The 20,630-nt window shown below is 49.0% G+C and overlaps 1 protein-coding gene across 3 annotated transcripts in view; it reads right to left on the bottom strand.

Annotated features, from left to right (window-relative positions):
* The window catches only part of NAXD (NAD(P)HX dehydratase), a 48,431-nt gene that overhangs the window by 12,595 nt on the left and 15,206 nt on the right, over positions 1–20,630 (bottom strand). For all 3 annotated transcript variants that reach the window (XM_013005136.3, XM_045283994.1, XM_045283993.1), the window contains 3 exons: positions 19,070–19,115; positions 17,312–17,400; positions 5,593–5,701 (listed from right to left, as the gene is read on the bottom strand). In XM_013005136.3, the coding sequence (XP_012860590.3) occupies positions 5,593–5,701; positions 17,312–17,400; positions 19,070–19,115 (244 nt within the window). The remainder of the gene's footprint in view (positions 1–5,592; positions 5,702–17,311; positions 17,401–19,069; positions 19,116–20,630) is intronic.

Raw genomic sequence — 20,630 nt, 5'->3', positions numbered from 1 at the left:
TTTGTTACTGGGATTGCTATTTATATATGCATAATGAGGAAGAACAGGAGATGGGGAGGCCAAAATGTATGACTCAGAATGTTATCTCATGGAGTTGGTTTAAATGGGTGATGAGGTCCATCTTTGCATCTCAGCTTTTTCACTTCTACATTACAAAATTGTCTGTTGGTGGTGTTTTTGAAAGATGAAGTTAATAGCAGAGCCTCCACTATGAACTTAACATTCAGAGAAAAGGAGCGGAAGGGGAGAGAGGACGTGCTCTCTTCACTTGGAATCTACCTCGGACCACTCTGGCTGTAAACGAATGTGCTGCATGTGCAGTGATAGTGATTTTTCCTCTCACCCTTCCGGGTACCGTTCCCCTCACGGAACCGAGTCCACGTGCCCATCCTACAGTTACAGAAAGCATAGACTGTCAGTATCCCAGCAGAGCTCTACAGCAGGGTTTACGTCATCAGGCCCCGTGGGCATGGACACACACTACCCAGCTGCCTTAACTGCTCACAAACGACTCTCCTTCCCCCTTTGCATTAGTTCCCTTTGAAATGCAGTCCCTAAAGTGGGATTAGCCAAGGGTCGGAGAGGTTTCTTAAGACCAGATGTATTTTCAGACGCTGCCCAAAGCTGACACCACCAGTAACCCCCTGTGACATCTTCCCGTATAGCCGGTTTCTACACAAAGAATGCTTCCGTTTTACTTTTTGTTTTGCAAACTGTGCCACCTCCTCTCCCACAAGTTCCCTCTACACACTATGTGAATCATATTCAAGGGCCCCCACGTGTGGAAAGTATGGTATTGCCAAGCTCAGAAGGTGTGTCCCCAGGGCCTCCCACGAGGCCCGGCACAGGGCAGCGGAATGAATGGGGCTGCATGCTGCTCCTGACTTAGCCCGCCCTCTAAAGTGCTTTCACACACACCCTGCTTTGCTTCTCAGAGCATCCACCCTGGCGCTCAGTGTTCTGCATCTCAAACCTGGCCCGGCCACTGTGACCAGGAGGGGCCGATGTCTGCATCAGACATCACTCCCTGTTAACAGCTTCCTCGCTGGTAGAAGAACAGTAATACTAGGAGTAGCGATATTAACAATCCTAGAGGGCTGTTGTGAGAATAACATGAATTCACTACTACAAAGCGCGTAAAACAGAACCTGGCACACAAACACACAGCACACACAATGAGTGTTGGTATACATCTCACCTAGCCTATCGGTCTTCCTGATTCAGTCAGTCAGGTTGGGACTGTTGAGTGTCCTGGGGACAGGGGGGAACCACCCATCAGCTTTGCAAGGCTCCATTCTGAATGCCCAGATCCAGTCTCCTGCCAAGCCCCGGTTGGTGGGTCCAGGTTGCTGGCCGTCTGGCTAGCAGCCAAGTGCTTAACCACTCGGGCACCAAGACTCCTTACAATTGATGGCCCCAATGAGGAAACTCAAGGTCAAAGAAGATGCCTGGCCACGCTTGGGTCACCCACCTAACAACTTCGGAGGCCAACGTTTGCTGTGCCCTAGAACAAGTATTTGCCCCAGAGGAGAAAAACATTGATGAAACAGTTTCAGTAAAATCCAAGCACTTAATTTTCCCATTCGCTTAAAGGGTCATTTCAAAATGAAGTCCTTCATCTCTAATTAACCACCTGATGGCCATTACTCCTAATGGCCGATCTTATATTTTCTCTGCAATAAGTCCTTTGTGGAGGAATGAAGCATCCATCTAGCAGTACTTAACATGCCTGCAGAGTCCGCAGCTAAGGGTGAAGTACCAAATTGCTGGCGGGCCACAACCGCCTCAGCGTTTCACACGACCAGATGCTACCTGAAGGTCAGTCCTGTCCCTCGGGAACAGTAGTGCTAAGATAGAGCGACTCTTAGGCAGGGCTGGTGCTCGTCATTCTGGGGGACAAGCAGGCAGAGCACACCTGGAGGTCTACCTTTGGCCAAGAGATCACAGCTGTACACAAGAGGAAGTCGATGTTTGATGCCATGCTTAGAAAACAGCCTGAGAAACAGCTTCTTGAAGCAGAAGGCGGTCCGGTGGCAGTGGCTCGGGATCCCGGGCACCCGAGGGGAAGGCCCGGGGCAGCACTGCATCACCCACTGCAGGGGGGAGTCCACTGCCAAAACGCTAGCCCAGAACTTACATCCACTTCCATTGCAGTCTACCCGTCCAGGCCAGTGGCCCGTCTACAACTCTAAAGCACTATTCGGGAAACTTTCTCCCAGCGTCTTGGCTCCAGGACACACAGGGACTTAGAGGCTGTGGGCACAAAACAGGTGTCAGACGACATGTCCTTTGCTCCAGAGATTGTAATGGACCAAGAGCAGGATTGTCACGAGGCTTGGGGGGGGAGACCAAACACTCCAGGCTCGTTCTGCCAGGCAACCCTCATTTGCCTCTATTTCCAATGACAGACCATCTAGGGAAGTGGCATAATTATCGGTGCGGATCTCCCGTGACCGTGAATGGGAAGCCCCCACTGTGAGGAGAACAACGGATGCACAAAGCGCTGGACGGAAGGGCGCAGATGTGGGGCCCGGGCATGCTGTTTACAAATGGGAACGCCCCGGGGAGAAGCGCTCTCCCCCTCGGATGAAACCAACGATCTCTCGCTCAGAAATGGTTATTAACTTCGACTTTACAGCAAGTGGGTAAAATCTCCAAAGATCTGAATGGCACCACCTGACAAGCGCCGTGTACTCCCCATGCTAATTCCACGTCGCTTCCAAACCCATCGAATCCTAAATGCCTCTAATTTGCACAATGTGCCATCTACAGCCACTTTTTAAATTGTGTTTGATTGCCTCTCAGATTATTTATCCTAAATGCACAACTGCTGGCTCATTAATCACTCACTATTCTCTCGAAGCTCTTTTTAAAGGGGATGAATAGCTCCCCCTTCCAGCACTAGCACTTCCATTATCACAGCTTCTCAGTCCAGAATGGAACCGTTGCCATTCTGCAGCTCACAGCTCTAATCGGCCAACGCTCCCCACAGGGTCCAGCCGGGCCAACGGGCCTGCCTGGCCTCCCAGACAGCGGGCTCTTTTCCTTTGTTTCGAGAATTTTCAAGAGACAAAAAGGGAATCGTTTGAAATGCAAAGAAGAAAGAAAGGTATTTGCAAGTATTATCAGTTTTCTGTACCAACAGCAGCAACTGCCAACAAACAGTCCCCTGAAGGCCCCCCGGGCACAGCTTGCTGAGAGGAGCACGCTCACACGGGCCCTGTCCTCGGGCAAGTGAAAAACAAGCGCTCGATTTCAATGCGCCCAAACCACGGACAATTCTGAACCAGACGGGGGCAGAAGCAGGGTGGATTTCGGATTTCTGGTGGAAGTTTCAATGGGAAGATTTGTTTTAGCACACCCCACCACCACCACCCACATCTTTTACCAGTATAAGACGGCTAACAAGTCACAGAAACAGCCCCGGGCACCCTCCTTTAATTGGGCTTCTGTTCCATCGTGTTCAAGCGGGCACAGCCACTCTGTCTACTCCTTTGCTGCTGTGGTTCCTCCTCTTGTCCTGAACTCTACTCCCTCCGCCCCAGCTGGCCACCCTCCCCTCCAGTCTGGGCTCAGACCTGGGTGTTTACAATGTGAACAGGCATTCTATCCTGGTTTTCTGATTTTTTCCGTGGTGGTGGCTGCTGTTGATTTGAAGTTCAAATTTTGGAGAACTCAACATTTCATTCTTTTGCATGAGGGTTGCCATAACTAGTGCTGAATACATAATAATACAGGTGTGGGTGTGACCCTGAGTCACTTCTCTCATGAGCGCCACGGCCCGTCCTATGCCTGCTTAGATCTGTGAGCCAGAGCAGAGAGCAGAGGTCAAAATGTGGGTGGCAGCCAGGAACCAACGCTGTTAAGACCCAAAGCCCATGGTTATTTCAACACGATGAGGCCCTCCTGACTGAGGAATGAAGCTGCTAGAACTTTCCGGAGAAGCAGGCTGACAGCACGGGCTCGCCCGGGGAGAATACCCTGTGGAACGTTATTCACATGTGCAGATGAGAATAAAAATAAAGTTTTCAGAATAATCAAATCTCAGAAATCAAAGGCTGTAACTTGGAAGCATTGTGACAATTACTTCTAATGCCATCTGCTCTCCCATAAACCAAGGGGCCCTGGCCTACCGACGCGGAATTCTCACCTTCCATGTGGGAGAGACCTGGCTTCAGTTCCCAGCCAATGCACTTTGTGGACACGTGCTTGTGGCTACAAAGCTGAACAGGTCTACGACAGGACACGCTGGGACGAAAGACCTAGCTGTAGTTGTGAAAACCCGACCCGGAAAACCGCATGGCGGTGTCTCCCAAGGTGGGCGATACTGCCCTCTGGAGGGGGCTGGAACCATTCAGGGGAAAAACCTCAAACTCACTGCCGCGGAGCCAAGGCTGACTCTCAGCGAGCCCTGTGGATCTCCGAGACTGTAACTGTTTACGGGAGTAGAAAGCTCAGTCTTTCTCCCTGGGAGCGGCTGGTGGTTTCGAACTGCTGAGCATGCGGATCGCAGCCCAATGTGTAACCACGACACCACCAGGGCTCCCTTCAGAACCATCCAGAGGGAGCTGCGGAAGCAAATACGTACACTTTATCCTGGGTTGTGAGTATAAGTTTTAATGGCCAGGGTGGGCACTGAGTAACTTTTTTTCTGAACAGGGGGCAGGAAGCCAACTAAGTGTGGGGAACCATGCTATGGACCACAATGGCCTGATCTGCTGCTGACGATGGGCATGGGGCAGGGCAGGGTAGGGGCCATTCCCCTGTGCATGGCGTTGCCATGAGAAAATACCATAAACTGAGCGGACCTGGGTGCTGTGAAAAACACTGTACGCGATTTTATTCACGTAAGCCTTCAAACTCAACTGCATCAAGTCTATGCTGGCCCGTAGCGACCCTATAAGACAGGGTAAAAGTTCCCCTATGGGTTTCCAAGACTGTAGCTCTTTATGGGAGTGGGAAGCCCGTCTTTATCCTGAGGAGCAGCTGGTGGTTGCAAACCGTGGACCCTGAGGTTAGTGGCCCAATGCGTGGCCACGACGCCACCAGAGCTCCTACGTTAGCCTTCCAGAGGGTGTGATTACCTCCTGTCTAAGGGTGGAAGGGATGGCTTCGTAGGGCTGAGGAACTTGCCAGGGTCCTGGACCAAGTATGGGGCTCCTCTGAGAGGTAAACTTGAGCCTTTGATGCTAACCTTTGGTCACTGCTCAGTATTGTTCAACTAGGACCCTGAACCTCCGCTCACGAAAATCAGACATAAGACATATGAACCAGTGATACTCTCAGTAACGGGGAACTATTCCAGACTAAGGTTAGAATGTTTTGCAGTATGACTGTAGCTGGTGGCCCACGAGTGAAAAACCTGTGCACGGCTGGCTGTTGTTGCTGGTTCGCAGGGTTCGCTGCCTTTAAGCCAGGTTCCTCCCCTCACCTCCAAACCCAGTCAACTGCCTCCATGAATCAAGAACGAGGCATACAAAAGACTAAGCAACAGCTTGGAAAACGCAGAAACATGCTGCCCTGACTTCAAGAGATCTGGTTTCACGCTATCCTGAGCGGGCAGGTCCTCATCCCACGCGGTTCAGGCGTTACCTTGACATTCTGTAGAAGAGCATCGTCTCGGCCCAAGCCGGGCCCCACGACCAGGGTGTGCAGCCGGGGCAGCCACGTCTCCACGTCTCGCACAGCAGTGGCGCTGTCTCTGCACATGGAAAAGAAGGCAGCTTTGGATTATTTGGATTTTCATTTACGCCTTGGCACTTTTAAAACTTATTTTGAAAAGATTTGCAACTGTCTGGGCAGTTGCAAACATAGTCCATGAGGTGCCTGTATACCCACTCCCCCTAATATTAGTATCTTACATCACTACACTGCAGCCGTCAGCAGGAAGGCATGAACGTCGGAGCAACACCATAGCTAGACTTTACCCAGTCTCTCCGGCCTCTCCACTCGTGCCCTTTCCCTGTCCCAGGCCCCGATTCAGAGTCCTCCACTGTCTTCTCCAGAGACTGTTCTCATTCTTCAACTGAACTCCGTGCTGTGGATTGGGTGATGATTTACAGAGCGGATCAGTTGTCCATCAACAGTTCACACACATTGGGTTTCACCTCATTGACTGCATCCCCACACTTTTCCCACTGCCTCCCCGTGCTTCCGGTTTCATTCCTCCTTCCTTTCCTCGCCCCTCTGGACCGTGGCCTTGGGTACATGCTACCCTTAGGACACTGCATGGTTGATTACTCTACGGTGTGTGTACACATGCCCTTAGTGTGACGGTTCCCTCTCTACAGATGTCAGTGCCTGACTGAATGTGGAGCCCTGGGAGAGTTCTGGGGGACTCAGGGCCATCGTCTCAGGGGTTTCGCCGGTCTGTCCAACAGTAAGCTTGGTCTTTGAATGATTGTGAGTTTTGTTTCACATTGTCCAGGGCCTTCTGACAAGAGCCCCTCAGAACAGTTAGTAGTGGTAGACGGGCACCATCTAGCTGGGATCCATTCGTCCATCGGACAAGTTGTTCCCTGCATCTCTGATTTTCCTCACTTCGGACAGGGAGTGCCAACAGCGGCACCTTGGATGGCTGCTTAAGAGGGACTGAAGTACTTTCCCATGTCCCAGCTTTGATGTTGAACATTTGAAACAAGTCAGAATACGGTAGTACAACAATTTCAAAATTAGTTTTGTCGTTTAAAATAAACCAGTTGGCTTCCATTGAACATATGAGCAGACATAAAATATACTTTATATACTTAAAAATTATATCTCAAATTACATATATTAAAAAACAGTGTAAAATGCATATGATTAATCTTTCTGATGTCTTTTTTCATTTGCAAAAGCAAAATTAAACAAGCCTACAGCTTTATTGCATTTTGTATTTTCCAAAATACCTTCGTATTTATCATCTCATTTCCTGACTCAAGACACTTATAAAGTGATATGATCTTAGTAATGAACCTAATCTTTCATCTGGAGGAAGAATGTTTAATACCTGTCATCTCTAGCCTCTGACTAGGTTGGACAGTCATCCTGGGTGGAACAGTTTTTGTTTGTATACGTGCTTCTCAGCTTCATGAAAATTTGCTTCCCTGTAATATTTCTTCCCACCACTTATCTGTCAGTTTGTCATATTGTGGTGACTGGTGTGTAGCTGTGATGCTGGACGCTATGTCACTGATATCTAAAATGCTAGCTGGGTCACCCAAATTGGACAGGTTTCAGCTTACAGACTAAGAAGGAATTGGCTGTCCACTTTTGGGGAGCTAGCCACTGAAAACACTAAGGACACTCTGAGTCAGAACCAAGCCCACAGCAGCCAACAGCACCAACAGCACTTCTGCCTTCTACTCATCAACTGCGGTTGCTATGAACTGAAATCACCATAGGATGGCTGTCCAGGTTCAGTATTTAATTAGAGGCAAGAGTGAGCGGTAGTATACGGACTTCTTGTGTCACATGGGAGGCTTGGGTCAAGATTACAACCTTAAAAATCCCCTGGGGGAAGTTCTACTCTGACCTGCGCCCACCGACAACCGAGTTTGCCACAAGAGGCGCCCTCCAAACAGAGGACCTGGGACTGTAAGTTAAAGAAGAAATAATCATGACTCACATCACCAATAGGCAACAACATAATGAACGGGGGGGGGATCGAAATGGTCAAGGACTTTGTCTCACTTGCATCTACAATCAGTGCTCATGGAAGCAGCAATCTAGAGATGAAAAGATGAGTTGCATTAGGTAAACCTGCTGCATAGCCCTGTAGAGAGTGCTGAAAAGCAAAGGTGTTACTGTGAGGACTACGGTGTGCCTGAGCCAAGCCATGGTCCATCCAACTGCCTCATATACATGTGAACGTTGGACGCTGCGTAAGGAAGGCCACGGAAGAACCGATGCATTTGAACTGTGGCACTGGAGTAGAATACTGAAAGTTCCACTGACTGCTAGAAGCACAAACCAATCCATCTTGGAAGAAGTAGGACGTCCAGAGTGCTCCTTAGAGGCAACAATGGGGAGGCTTTGTCTTACATACTTTGGACATGTTGTCAGGAGAGACCAGCCCCTGGAGGACAGCATGTGTGGTAAAGTGGAGAGGCAGCAAAAAAAGTGGAAGGCTGAGGCAACAAGATGGAATGGCACAGTGACTGCACCGATGGGCTCAGGCATAGGAGCCAGTGTGAAGACGGTGCCGGACTGGGCAGTGTCCCTTCTGCTGCGCACAGGGCCACTATGGATCAGAACCAACTTGTTGGCACCCAACAACAGCATGTTTCCTGTAGGGGAAGTACGGATGCCATGCTAGTGAGACCCTATGCCAGATGTGTCCGCTGGATGGTCCGCATTCTTCACAGCAGCGTGCCTGATGCCAACAGACGCCTGCTGGCTCTTCAGGGCAGGAAGCTGACCCCCAGCCCACAGAGAGAGAAATGAAGGACTTTTGTGCAGGAGGCTGGCTTGTGGAGTGGGGTGCCTCTGGGCACTTCATTGAGGGAGCTGGGTTTGCTGACCCACAGAGCTTAAACGGAAGGCCTTTGGGTTGAGGTTTGGAGCGGAGTACATGCCCTTTGGTTACAGCGGAGTGTATGCCCTTTGGGCGTCTAGGAGCAGTCCTAAAGGAAGGCTGTAACATATCCTCATGAACAACTCTTTTCTGGACATTTCTCACTGGCATGAACTTGCCTAATAAACCTGTAAGTCATGACTACTGTCTGTGAGTTCTGTGGAGCCATTGCAATGGATAGGAAAGCCCAGATATAAAGGTAGAGAATACAAGGCAAGACGCCCGGGGTGGAAAGCCTCGGTATTTTCTCAGGTGAGGCTGGTGGTTTCAAATGGCTGACCTTGCAGCTAGCAGCCCAGCGCAAAACCCACTTTGCCACCAGAGCCTCCTGGACAAAGAAAGAGTAAAAGTAACTTAACATCGCTTTAACAAGCCCAATACATGCAAACTATTTTCAACATGTAATTTATATACTTTTCATACGGAATCTTCAAAAGCGTCTCTGCACAGTCTACACCTACAGCCCGTCTCAATGTGCACTAGTCACAAATCAGGTGTCCAAGAACCAAAGACTCCCATATTGGACAGTGGAGGCCTGCCTTAATAATTAACTTCCCAAAGGCCTGGAGGAAGCCACATACGGTTTCCAGTTTGACATGATTATCCTTCTTGGGAGAAAATTCGGCCAAATGGCTAATTCTGACGTGGGAGATACACACAAGTCTTTAGAAGAATCTCTTCGTGATGGTTGAAATCACTAGTTCAAGGATGGAGAGTAATAGTTGGGATAGACGAGAGAAACAAATGAAGGCCATCACACCATAGAGCCAGAGACCTGCGGGTATATCAAACCCTAAAAGCTCTGAGCAGCAAAAATACAAGTGTCACCATCCACATCTCACCAGGGTCCCACCAAACCACTCGAGAGCCTGGGTGGTCTTACTTGGACATCAAATAAGGCAGGTGCTCCAAAATGTAACAGTTAAGAAAATCTCTTCAAGTCCCTTTGATTATCCATAAGGAGCCATATGTCCCAGACACCGAAACACGATGTGAGTGTCTGTTGTGGCGCTCACAGACCAATGAAGGGAGACAAGGGAGTCGACACTGAAGATGCAGTGCTGGGTGGGACGCGGAGGCTCACTTGTCTGCCCAGGTAAGATTCCACCTCGGTTAGGCTGGGAAGGTGGCATCTTAGCAGGATCAGAGGTTGAGCAGCAAACTGACCAGGTAGAGGGAGCAGGGGCAATTCCCCTTGAGGACCAGATGTCCCTAAGCGATAGGAACCTGGGCAGCCCCCGGGGGCAGGTGGGAGCTGCCCAGTGCAGGCAGAACCTCTGGCTCACAGGAGCCTGTGAGCAGGATGGAGCAAGGGCATGACTGCGTGGCCCCTGCGCAACTCCACCAGGTCTGGACCTCATGCTGCAGGTGATGGTGAGCCAGGGAATGACAGAAAGACGAAAGATCGACAGGACCACATTTACCTTCAAGCAGATAATTTGAGAAAACACAATTATACAAAACACAAACAAATCCACTGCCATGGAGTTGGCCCTGGCTTCCGATGACTCTCTTGGACAAGGTCGAATGGCCCCACAGGGCTTGCTTCCAAGGCTTCCATCGTTACAGAAGCAGGCATCCTCCTCTTCTCCCTCAGAGCAATGGGGGTTCAAACCCCTGACCTACAGTGCTGTCCCAGCCAAAACAGTCCCCTACTAAAAAACCAAACTTTTCAATGCTCATTATCAACTGACTACTATCAAGGAAAGCTCTAGGATGTAGTTTTGTAAGCGTCCAAGTAAAATAAGGACCATAATCCATTGTAATTCATTTTAATAATCCCGCAATTATCTAGAATATTGTATTTCTTGGGTGCAGGAGAAATGATCTCGTGTTATCTATCATGACGTATTTTCAACTTGCTTTCAGTTAGCATAACCCTATTTTTGTTTGCTGCTTTAAAATGTTTTATTTTATCGATTCTCAAGGGGGACAAAAAAACAAACAAAACATAAACCTTCTCAAAGGTTTGGGCTTAAAGAGGACTCTAACAGTAATACGAACCACCACCCAAGTACAAGGCCTGTCGGACAGCTCAGAACAGAACCGCAGCCCATCGGACTCTCCAGGGCTGATTTTGGGGAAGCAGAACACCATGCCTTTCTTCCAAGGTGCCTCTGGGTGGATTCGAACATCTGACCTTTCCGTTAGCAGAAGTGGATGTTAACCTTCATGCCAGGGACTCCAGGCTCCTCTTTTACGAGGCCAATTGTTCAAGCCGCTCAAGCTACTGCTTCAGCCTGGACTGCTGCAGCTGCGAACACTTCCAGACCTCCCATCATGGCCTCCCCCGTCTGTCTCACCCTCGGCCTTGCTATCTTTGAGCCGAGGGCCAGCTCGGAGGCACCTGGGCGCCGGTGCCTGGGGACAGTTTCTGCCTTGACCAGAGCTTGAGGAAACCCTGGCTGGTCCTTCAAAGAGATAGCAACGACGCTGAACAACTAGCTTCCCAAGCTCAGACGGCACGATTATTCATGAGGCTAATTAATCCTTCCCTGCAAAGACGGCATACACAGTCACCTCACAGGTGAGCTTTCTACCATTCAGAAGGACTGAGCCCATGATTAGCATCTTTAATTAGCCACAGCAATTTCTCACCTAGAGCCGGCACCTCCCCCCTGTCTGCTCCTGTGCAGGAAATGCAAATCAATTTGAGTACAGCACAAAGCCAGTTTTCATCCAGGGCCACTCAACAAATAGTTGAGGGACAATTTTGAAATATTGTCCGGGTACTGCATGCCTTATCAAGGTGGGCAAACCACTCGGCCTCCAATCAGGGGCTTACCATCCAGCTGTGGACCATGACCAGAGAGGTCAAACCTGGCACGCCGAGTCATTAAAGTAAGACCAGAAGAGTGGCCGTCTTTGTCGCGTGGTGACATTATCCACAGCTCTGTCCTCTTGCAGGAGCCCTGGTGCCGCAGTGCTTATCCACTGGGCTATTAACCTGCAAGGTGAGCAGTTCGAGGGAGGAAGATGAGACTTTCTTCTCCCAGAAGGAGTTGCAGTGGCAGAAACTGGCGGGGGCAGTTATACGCCGTCATATAGGGCTGCCGTAAGTTAGAAGGGACTCCACAGTGGGGAGTTGGGTTTGGGCTTGGTTGTCCTCTTGGAAGAAGCGAGCTGTATTTGATCACAGGGCTGGGGAACCACAGCCCCCAGATCACAGTGTATAGATGGATCAGCATTAAATGGAATAGTGAGCAATTTGAGGAGCCCTGGTGGCACACTGGTTATGAGTTGGGCTGCTAACTACAAGGTCAACAGTTCAAAACCACCAGCCTCTCTTAGGGAGAAAGCTAAGGCTTTCTACTCCCATAGAGTTACAGTCTTGGAAGCTTCTGCACTCGACATAAGCTCTTTCAGGGCCACCTGTCTGGCTTACTTTGCATCTCATTCTGATCCCAATGCAGTGCCTTGGACCTAGTATGTACTCATAACTCCTGGGTATATGAATATAATTATCTTGCAGTTAAAGAGGAAAATGGGCTGAAGTCTTACATTCAAAGTCACATACCAGAGATAGGAAGCCACCAGACCCCTTTCCAAAAACCACCTCCTTTTCTTTGGCTAATTGCTGTTGTAGTCACTCATTCATTTGTGCTCACCCAGTCAGCCAACGTTGACTAAACTCTAAACGAACAGACAAATAAACAAACAAACCAAGCCTTCACGGCCATGGAGTGGATTCCGACTTGCAGCCATTCTATAGGACAGGGTAGAATTCCCCTGTAAATGCCCTAGACTGTAACTCTTTACAGGAGTAGAAAGTTCTCCCATGGAGCTGCTGGTGGTTTCAAACGGCTAACCTTGTAGTTTAGCAGCCTGATGCTGTAACCATGATACCACTGGGGCTCCACTAAGCTCCTACTGAGTGCCCAAAGAGCCCTGGTACGTTAGGTAAGTGTCAGGATGTTAACCTCAAGGAAAATAGTTCAAATCCACCAGCTGCTCAGAGGGGAAGAGCTGCGCTGTCTCCTGTAAAGGTGCACCCCCTTGAGAACCCTTTGGGGAAGCAGCAGTCTGGGTGCAGTGGGTGGGTCTAAAGGCCAGCCAGATAGTCCTCCAGCTGACAGGTGCTGCTGTTAGGTACTGACTCCCGGCAACAAGACATGACTGGCATCCGCGAGGATAGCTCGTGGTGAAGACAAGCTGTTGCACATCTGGTGGTTTTCCCGACAGTACTTACTCTGCCACTCGGCTCGCTCCAGGACCCATGGAAGCCAAATGTTCTGATGTGTTTTTATCGCAATGTTTTCCTACACGGTTTTCAAAAGCATGCTTTAAATTATTCCAGGCCCAGAAATCCAGGGTTGGGAAGAACTCAGGACACATCTGGTCTGATGTCTTACTCTTCAGATGAAGGTGCCACGGAGGCCCGGGGAAGCTCACGGGGTGGTCTCCAGATCCCCCCCAGCCCACGCCCCGTCTTTGCTTCCTAGGCCCACAGCCCACAAAACAGCCCAAGCGGGAGACTAAAGAACAGCAGGGGCAGAGGCTTGTCCTGAAGGGCTGGAGACTAGTCTGAATTCAGGGGCCAGCGGGCGAGCTCAGCTGGCTCTGGCGGGAGGAGAGGTTCCCTTTCTGCTTCCGCTTCTGGCAGCCCCGCACCCTTTCCTGGAGCTCCTGGGCTTCTGGATACATCGTGTCTGCCCCCTGGGTGCCTCTGTTTTCATGTCTGCTCTTCTCGAAGATACCACGTGGAAGGGATTAGGGCTACCCTCCACCCCACTCCAATAGGACTTCGTTGATTTGTTCGTTCATTCTTTCTTGTAGCAGTTTTACTGACGGAGTTCATGCACCATACAATTCAATGGTTTGAAGTTATTAAAAAGAGTTGCATTCGTGGGGAGGAGACGAGCCAGTTAGGGTGCAGTGTAGCAACGATGAAACATACAGCCTTCCTCTAGTTCCTAAATGCTTCCGCCCCCTCCACTATCATGACCCCAATTCTACAAGTCTAGCTAGACCAGAGGATGTACACTGGTACACATAAGAACTGGAAACACAGGGAATCCAGGACAGATAAACCTCTCAGGACCAATAATGAGAATAGCAATACCAGGAGGGGAAGGGGAGGGTGGGGTAAAAAGGAGGAACCAATCACAGTGACCTACATATAACCCCCTCCCTGGGGGACGGAGAACAGAAAAGTGGGTGAAGGGAGACGTTGGACAGTGTGAGACATGAAAAAAATTTTTATAAATTATCAAGGTTCATGAGGGAGGGGCGGGGAGGGAGGGGCAAAATGAAGAGCTGATACCAAGGGCTCAAGCTGGGCTGCCAAGGGGCTAAGTTCTGTGAGTACCATGTATGAGCCCCAAGTTCTCAGAGAGAGAATTGAACTCATCTTGCAATTACAGCCATTCTATCAAGCATCACACACTGTGTGTTTTCAGGAAAGGGGTTTTCAGGCAAAACACACACACACACACACACACACACACACACACTCATTCAATTCCACTGGGGAGGAGAGCTGCAGCTCAAGAGAAGCCTGCCTGTCCACTTAGCTCGGAGAGGCATGTCGTTTCCACAGTGAAATCAAGCCTCAGTTCCCATATTACAAAATGTGCCCCAAACCAAACTCCTGCTCTTCATCCCTGGCCAAACTCTCACTCCCACAGTTTTCCCATTCCATGAAACGACCACTCTCCTGCGCCAAAAACCTTACTGCCATCCCTGACTCTGGACTTTTTCTCATCCCACCAGCTAATCTTCAGCAAATACTGCTGGTGCTGCATCCTCCAGAACCGGATTGCTTCTCCCTATTCCTGCTGTACCGCTTCTCTCTTAGCAGGAGTATCACAACAGCCTCCCAATTGGAATCCCAGTGGCCACCCTTCACCCCTCTTCTCAACACTGCAGTGAGAGTGACTGTGTTACTCCAGATAAGACTTGATTTGGACTGGGCTTGAGATGTTTTTTTAATATACAATTACTCTTTATATAAAGCTCTTTCTACTATACACACAGGTGTCTATGAATTTGTTTCTCTAGTCTTCTCTGATGAAGACAGTGACCCTTCTACAAAATTGACAGGTCATTCTCCTGCTCAGATATTCCAATGGCCTACCATCTCCCTCCGCTTGGAGCAAAAATGGCTCAGCGGCCCACAGCGTTCCATAGGTTTGGTCCTCCCTGGTCATTCTCCCCTCCCCCACTTGATAGTCACCAAATACACTAACGATGCCCCATCTCAGAACGCTTGTCTCGCTAGGCAGCCCCTTGATCTGATTAGTGCCAAGTCTGTGCGACGAAGAAGTCTACTTCCATAAGGAGTTACAGTCTCCGAAACCCACAGGGGCAGTGCTGACCCTTCTCTGTAGGATAGTTATGAGCCAGAAACAACGCAATGGCAAGGAGTTTTAGGTTTTAAGGAGCCCTAGTAGCATAATGGGTTCTGTGTTGGGCTGCTAACCACAAAGTCAGCAGTTCAAACCCACCGGCCAGTCTGCAGGAGTAAGAAGAGGCTGTGTGCTCCCAGAAGTATGTATACTCTTGGACACCCAAAGGGGCAGTGCTGCATGACCCTACAGAATAGGGTCGCTGGAGTGGGAGTCGGCATCGACTCAGGGGCAGCGAGTCTAGTGGATAGAGCTGCCACAGGTACTGTAGGAGAGCTTCACTTTTGAGTACTAGGAGAGGAACCCTGGTGGTGTAGTGGTTATGAGTTGGGCTCTGATCTGCAAGGTCAGCAGTTTGAAACCACCAGCCATTCAGAAGAAAGACGGAGCTTTCTACTCCTGTAAAGTTGCAGTCTGGGAAACCCACAAGGACAATTCCGCCCTGTCCTGTAGGGTCACTGAGTCGGGAGTTTGCTCTTTTGCTGGTTTGAGGTGTGCGGAAGGCTGAGGTTTATAGCGGGAGTCCCTCATCCGAATAGGTTCATCTTCCTTTGCGTTCTTTCTGACCCCTGCCAGCGGTATCAAACGCTTTGCCTGCGGGCAGAGTGCTTTAAAGTGGTTTACTGCCACTCACCTAGCTGGCCCTAGGAGGGGCCGCTTCCTCCTTAAGGACCTAAATCTAAGTGTCCTTGATAGAACGTGGGGCACGAGGGCCACAGTCATGAGTCCTACCCTGACTGCGCCGGTTGGAGTGCTGAGCCAACCTCATTGGCTTCTGGAACCTGCAACAGTGTCCACATCCCGCATCCCGGTCATGGCCCCTCTCCCGCGTCTGTGATGATTTGATTTCTTGCCAATCATGATTTGGTGAGCTTCCTTTGTTCTCCATGTCCTTCTCGAATGGCCGGGTTTCCATGATTCCTGGGACACCATGATGACCTTATGTGGATGGTCTCCCAAGGGAGCAATTCTACTCTACCCTGCCAAGAGCGCCTTATCTTTGTCCCGTCTCATACTCACTTTATACATCACATTTGACTCTGGGGCAGGATGTGCCCATAAGGAAAGAGCCGCTGGGTTTCCCTCTCCTATTTCTCCTATTTCCTTCAGGCTATTACGGGCTGTCACTCTCCAGGAAGCTTCGCTGACCACTCCTTTTAAAATTGTACTCTGCATGCACGAATACACCCATCCACCATCCACGAATGCTCCCTATCCACCTTCCCCGGTCAGGTTTTACCCATGATTCTGACCACCACTTGGCAGGCTCTCTCTTCTTTGTCTCTAAAGCAGTGCAGCCCAACAGAGGGGCTATCAACCCCGGGCGGATATGCAGATTGAGTTCAAGTGAAAGACTGGGTTTCTGAGTCACGCCAGCCACATTCCAACGACCCACTAGTCACTCACTCTGTGTGGCGGCTGTTGTCCTGGACAACACGCACACAGACAAGCTGTCCTAAGTCATGGGAAGTTCTAGGGAGGGGGCTGCCCTAGAGGATGAGCTTCACAGACCCAGGTATTTTGTTCCTTGGCTCCAAGCTGTGTCTGTGGAACTCAGCACAGTCTGCCCAGTGCACATGACCTTGTCAGTTGTCCGGCAGGCCCCTTGGTTTCTGCCGTAAGTAATGCCATCCACATATACGGCGTTGGGGTTGTACGCCCGTCAAGTGGTTTCCAACTCACAGCAAGCCCACACCACAGAGTGGAACTGCCTCCTGGGGTCTGCGAGGCTGGAGGCACTCTTCACAGGAGCAGACAGCCAGATCTTTGCTCCCACAGAATTGTTGGTGGGTTCAAGTAGCCAACCTTTTGGTTAGCAGCCAAACACTTAACCACTGTGCCACCAGGGCTCTTGCGCGCACACACACACACACACACACACACACACACACACACACGCCCATGGAACTGTCCTGGTCTTAGGAAGGCAGTCATTGCAAGAGGATATGAGTGCGCATGTGGAAACTGTCCTCAGCCTATGGAGAGACTGTTCTCCATAGAATCACCTCGGCAGCCCAAATCCAGTTGTTTTCACACGCGTCTATCTGATTCTGACATCAAGACCATGGGTTAATGACATCCTTTCTATTTCTTTTGGATACAAACTGGAAGAGGTGGGCCCTGGTGGCATAGTGGGTTACACCTTGTGCTGTTAACCTCAAGGTCTGCAGTTCAAAACTAACAGCTGCTCCAAAAAACACAGATGGGGCTTTCTACTCCCCCAAAGATTTACAGTCTCGGGAAACCCACAGGGGCAGTTCTACTCAGCCCGCTAGGGTCTTGATGAGTCAGCATCAACTCGATGGCAGTGAGTTTGACGGACTCTGCACACAGCAGACACAACTAGTTGATCAGAGTAAAGGTGATGTGGCTGCAGGGAAAGGGCACACCCACGGGTGCACACACTCACAGAACGGGGTGAACGATCAGCTCCGGGCTGTAAGACTTAATCACAGGTGCGGCCTCCTTGGTACAGAACACGTGGGTCAAATCTGCGCCCTGGGAGAAGAAGCATAAGAGAGGGGCTGAAAACAGAGGGGGCGTCCTCACGAAAACCAGACACTGTCAAGCATGAGGCATTGCCCAATAATTCAACAATAAGCTCAACGATTCACTTTACTCAGTATTATATGTAAAAGGGAAAAACATATATATATATATATATTTAAACCCAAAGGATAAGAAATATAAAGGAAATGCCTATACATAACATTGGATATTTGCTGCCCACTAAGAGGCCAAAGCCACACAGCGTTAACTCAAAGCAGCTCAGACTTAAAAGATAGTTTTCTGCTTCTGAACCTTCATTTGGGAGGGTCCACGGGAAGTCGTACAGCTGGGGATTCCAGCCCATTTCTGTTCCCTACTCCCATGTGATCACAATGCACAGGCAATGGGCTCCTGGAATAGGTTTCAATTGCTTAAATTAGAACCCGGCAGCAGCATCAAGGGTCTTTTTCTTTTTTTTCCTTGTTTAACCATTTTCAGTGTGAATGGAGTGAAGGCTTACAGAGCAGCTCATCCATTCCGCATTCAACAATTCTTCCACGTTTTGTTTACAACCACCCATGGCAACCCCTCCAGGGCCACCGCTGAGCCCCCGTCCCCCCTGTGGCTCCTGTCCTAGGCCTCCTTTCCCAATCCTTGGGCTTTTGTCTTTGAGTAAATGCCTTTCATCTTGAATGGTTGATTATTCTACGTGGGGCGAGTTCTAATAAAAAAAAGTATGATGCTAATAAAATCTGATTTTTAAAACATTGAATTCAAGCCATTTTGTCACCGGTGGCTTAGAGGGAGCGCAGTGGTTGTGTGCTGGCCTGGTAGCTGAAAGGTCAGCAGTAGCAAACCACCAGCAGCTCCTCGGGAGAAAGACAGGGCTTTCCACCCCCGTAGAGAGGGACAGTCTCAGAAAACCACAGGGGCAGTTCTACCATGGCCTAAAGGGACACTGTGAGTCGGCATCAGCTGGATGACAGTGAGGGAAGTTTTCAGAAGGGTATCTAGGGTGGTGGCCTTAACTCCATTGTTGGGTCTCCAGTGACTAAGCCTCCGCTGAATTCTTTCTGACCATGAACTGGCAGTGTGACCAGCTGTGCCTTCAGGCAGAACGTATTAGAAAGTAGAGCACAGCCGTGCCCCTAGCCAGCCCAGGGAGGGGCAGGCCGGTCCGTAGGCTGCAAAAGGGATTAGGGTACTGGGGTAGTGACTTTGCAAGTTTTTCTACCTGGAATTGTGTAGATGCGCCCACCAGGGTTCCTTTCCTGCTTCTGTAGTCCCACCTGTGACGGGATGTATGGATCTGCCGCTAATCATGTGTTTGTGACAGCCTCCGTCGTTCTGTTGATTCTTAGATACCGTCATGACCTCACGCCCACCGTTTCCCTCATCCAGGTGAGGAAGCTTTCTCTCTATCATGTCTTTGTCCTGGTTAAGGGTTAATAAATGGGTCCCTCTATAAATGGAATTTGGATTTGGTGTCGACTTTCTCCCCCACATCACTGGACCAGTGAGAACAAGCGTACGGCTTTTCCGATGACCTATGATTACCCTACGATGATATCGAGATGCTATTTATTTCTATCGGGATGCATTTGCTTTATTCATTTTTAAATAGCACAACTCTCTATTAGGAAGCAAATCCCAGTAAGTTTTAAGCAGACGTACATACCACTTTGAGAGCTGAGATTGCTGCAAAATATGGGGCTCCAGTGTACCTGAAAACAAGATGGGGAGAGTCACAGAACTACCTGAGACTGCGGTGCACCAAAAAGCACCAGACATGAAGCAGACAGCACAGTGTTCACACTTGGTGGGTGTTCAACAGAAAGGAAAACAAATGAACAACTTTGCACGACAGCCTGCCTGACAGCCTGCCTTCATGGAACGGAGGAAGAACGGGGTGGGGTGGGGGGTTCACAAATTTGAGGGAGAAAATCCACTATCTTTTGGTTCTTTTCTCCATAAACGTTTCAAAGCCCTCTCCTATGTTCAGACTAAAGGGCTGGAAATATAACGAGAATTTACCACGAGTGAAGGGGATCCAAAGCTGTCCAGACAAGTCAGGACACAATTCTAAAAACTACCAGTGTGCAGAGGTGAGAGTCATCTTGTATGTGGGGCCAAAAGACCACCTATACCTCACCCTGCTTCCAGACTTCCTGCAACTGTAATTTCTTAATGTCATTTCAAGGACAGAAAAGAACATCGTTGCACCTAACTAAGTGATTGTAACATTGAAGCTATTTCCCAGCAGTTATTAATGAGTACTAACCAAGTTAAAACACCCTGGAGAATCATACTGAGCCCACAGAAAGAGAAGGTTGGGTACTTTACACACATGAAGCTCTCTCAGTGCAAGAGACAGAGCACGTGTGCCCGTGCAAATGTGCACACACACACACACACACACACACACACGTGAAGATCAACCCCACCAGTAAGAGATATGCATTAAAAAAATGAAAGTGTGTTTGCCTACTGAACTTACAAAGACTGATAATACCTATTGACAAGGGTTTATAATACAGGCCCCCAACCTTACTTAGTCCACCATCTATTTTCAAGGGGAAAAAAATTTACTCAGCATCACTCTCCCTGGCAATTTTGTACGAGAGCCCATAATCCAGAATAAAGTGTTGGTATCTGCGTTGACAGCGCTCTTGTGCCCCCCTGATGGTTCCAGCATCCACCAGGGGGCGATATCCCCCACTTCTGGGAACACTGGTGTAATAAGTACACAGGAGTGAAATTTGAGGGGGTTGAAGTAGACAATTGGCCATATTTATCAATATTTCAAATGAATGCATACCCTGTTTCCCCAAAAGTAAGACATCCCCCGAAAATAAGACCTACTTACAGTTTTGCCTCTCGCTGAAATATAAGTAAGGTGACCAGATTTTTAACATTGGTAAAGAGGGACAGTATTGACTGGGGGGTGGTTCTTGATTAAAAATTTGGTCTATATGGAGCAACAAAAATTTTCATAGAACGCAAAAATAGTATTGTAATATATTTTTTAAATTTCAACATAAGTACAATTTACAAATATAATGCATTAAAACATTATGTATAGTATTTTATTTTTTGGCATATTTCTCATTTGAGTGAATTTTTTTTAGTAAATTGCTGTCGTTGTTTAAAAGGTCATGAAAATTTTCACAAGAATTTGTTAAATTAAAAAAAAAAGAATTTGTTAAATTATATTTCACACATAAAATGGCTTTCAAAGT

Source organism: Echinops telfairi, unplaced genomic scaffold (genome assembly GCF_000313985.2).
Source record: "Echinops telfairi isolate 266 unplaced genomic scaffold, ASM31398v2 ScPeMD7_7467;HRSCAF=8505_1, whole genome shotgun sequence".
Taxonomy (NCBI): Eukaryota; Metazoa; Chordata; class Mammalia; order Afrosoricida; family Tenrecidae; genus Echinops; species Echinops telfairi.
Note: the sequence above shows the minus strand (reverse complement) of the source record. Positions and strands in the feature narration are given on the sequence as shown.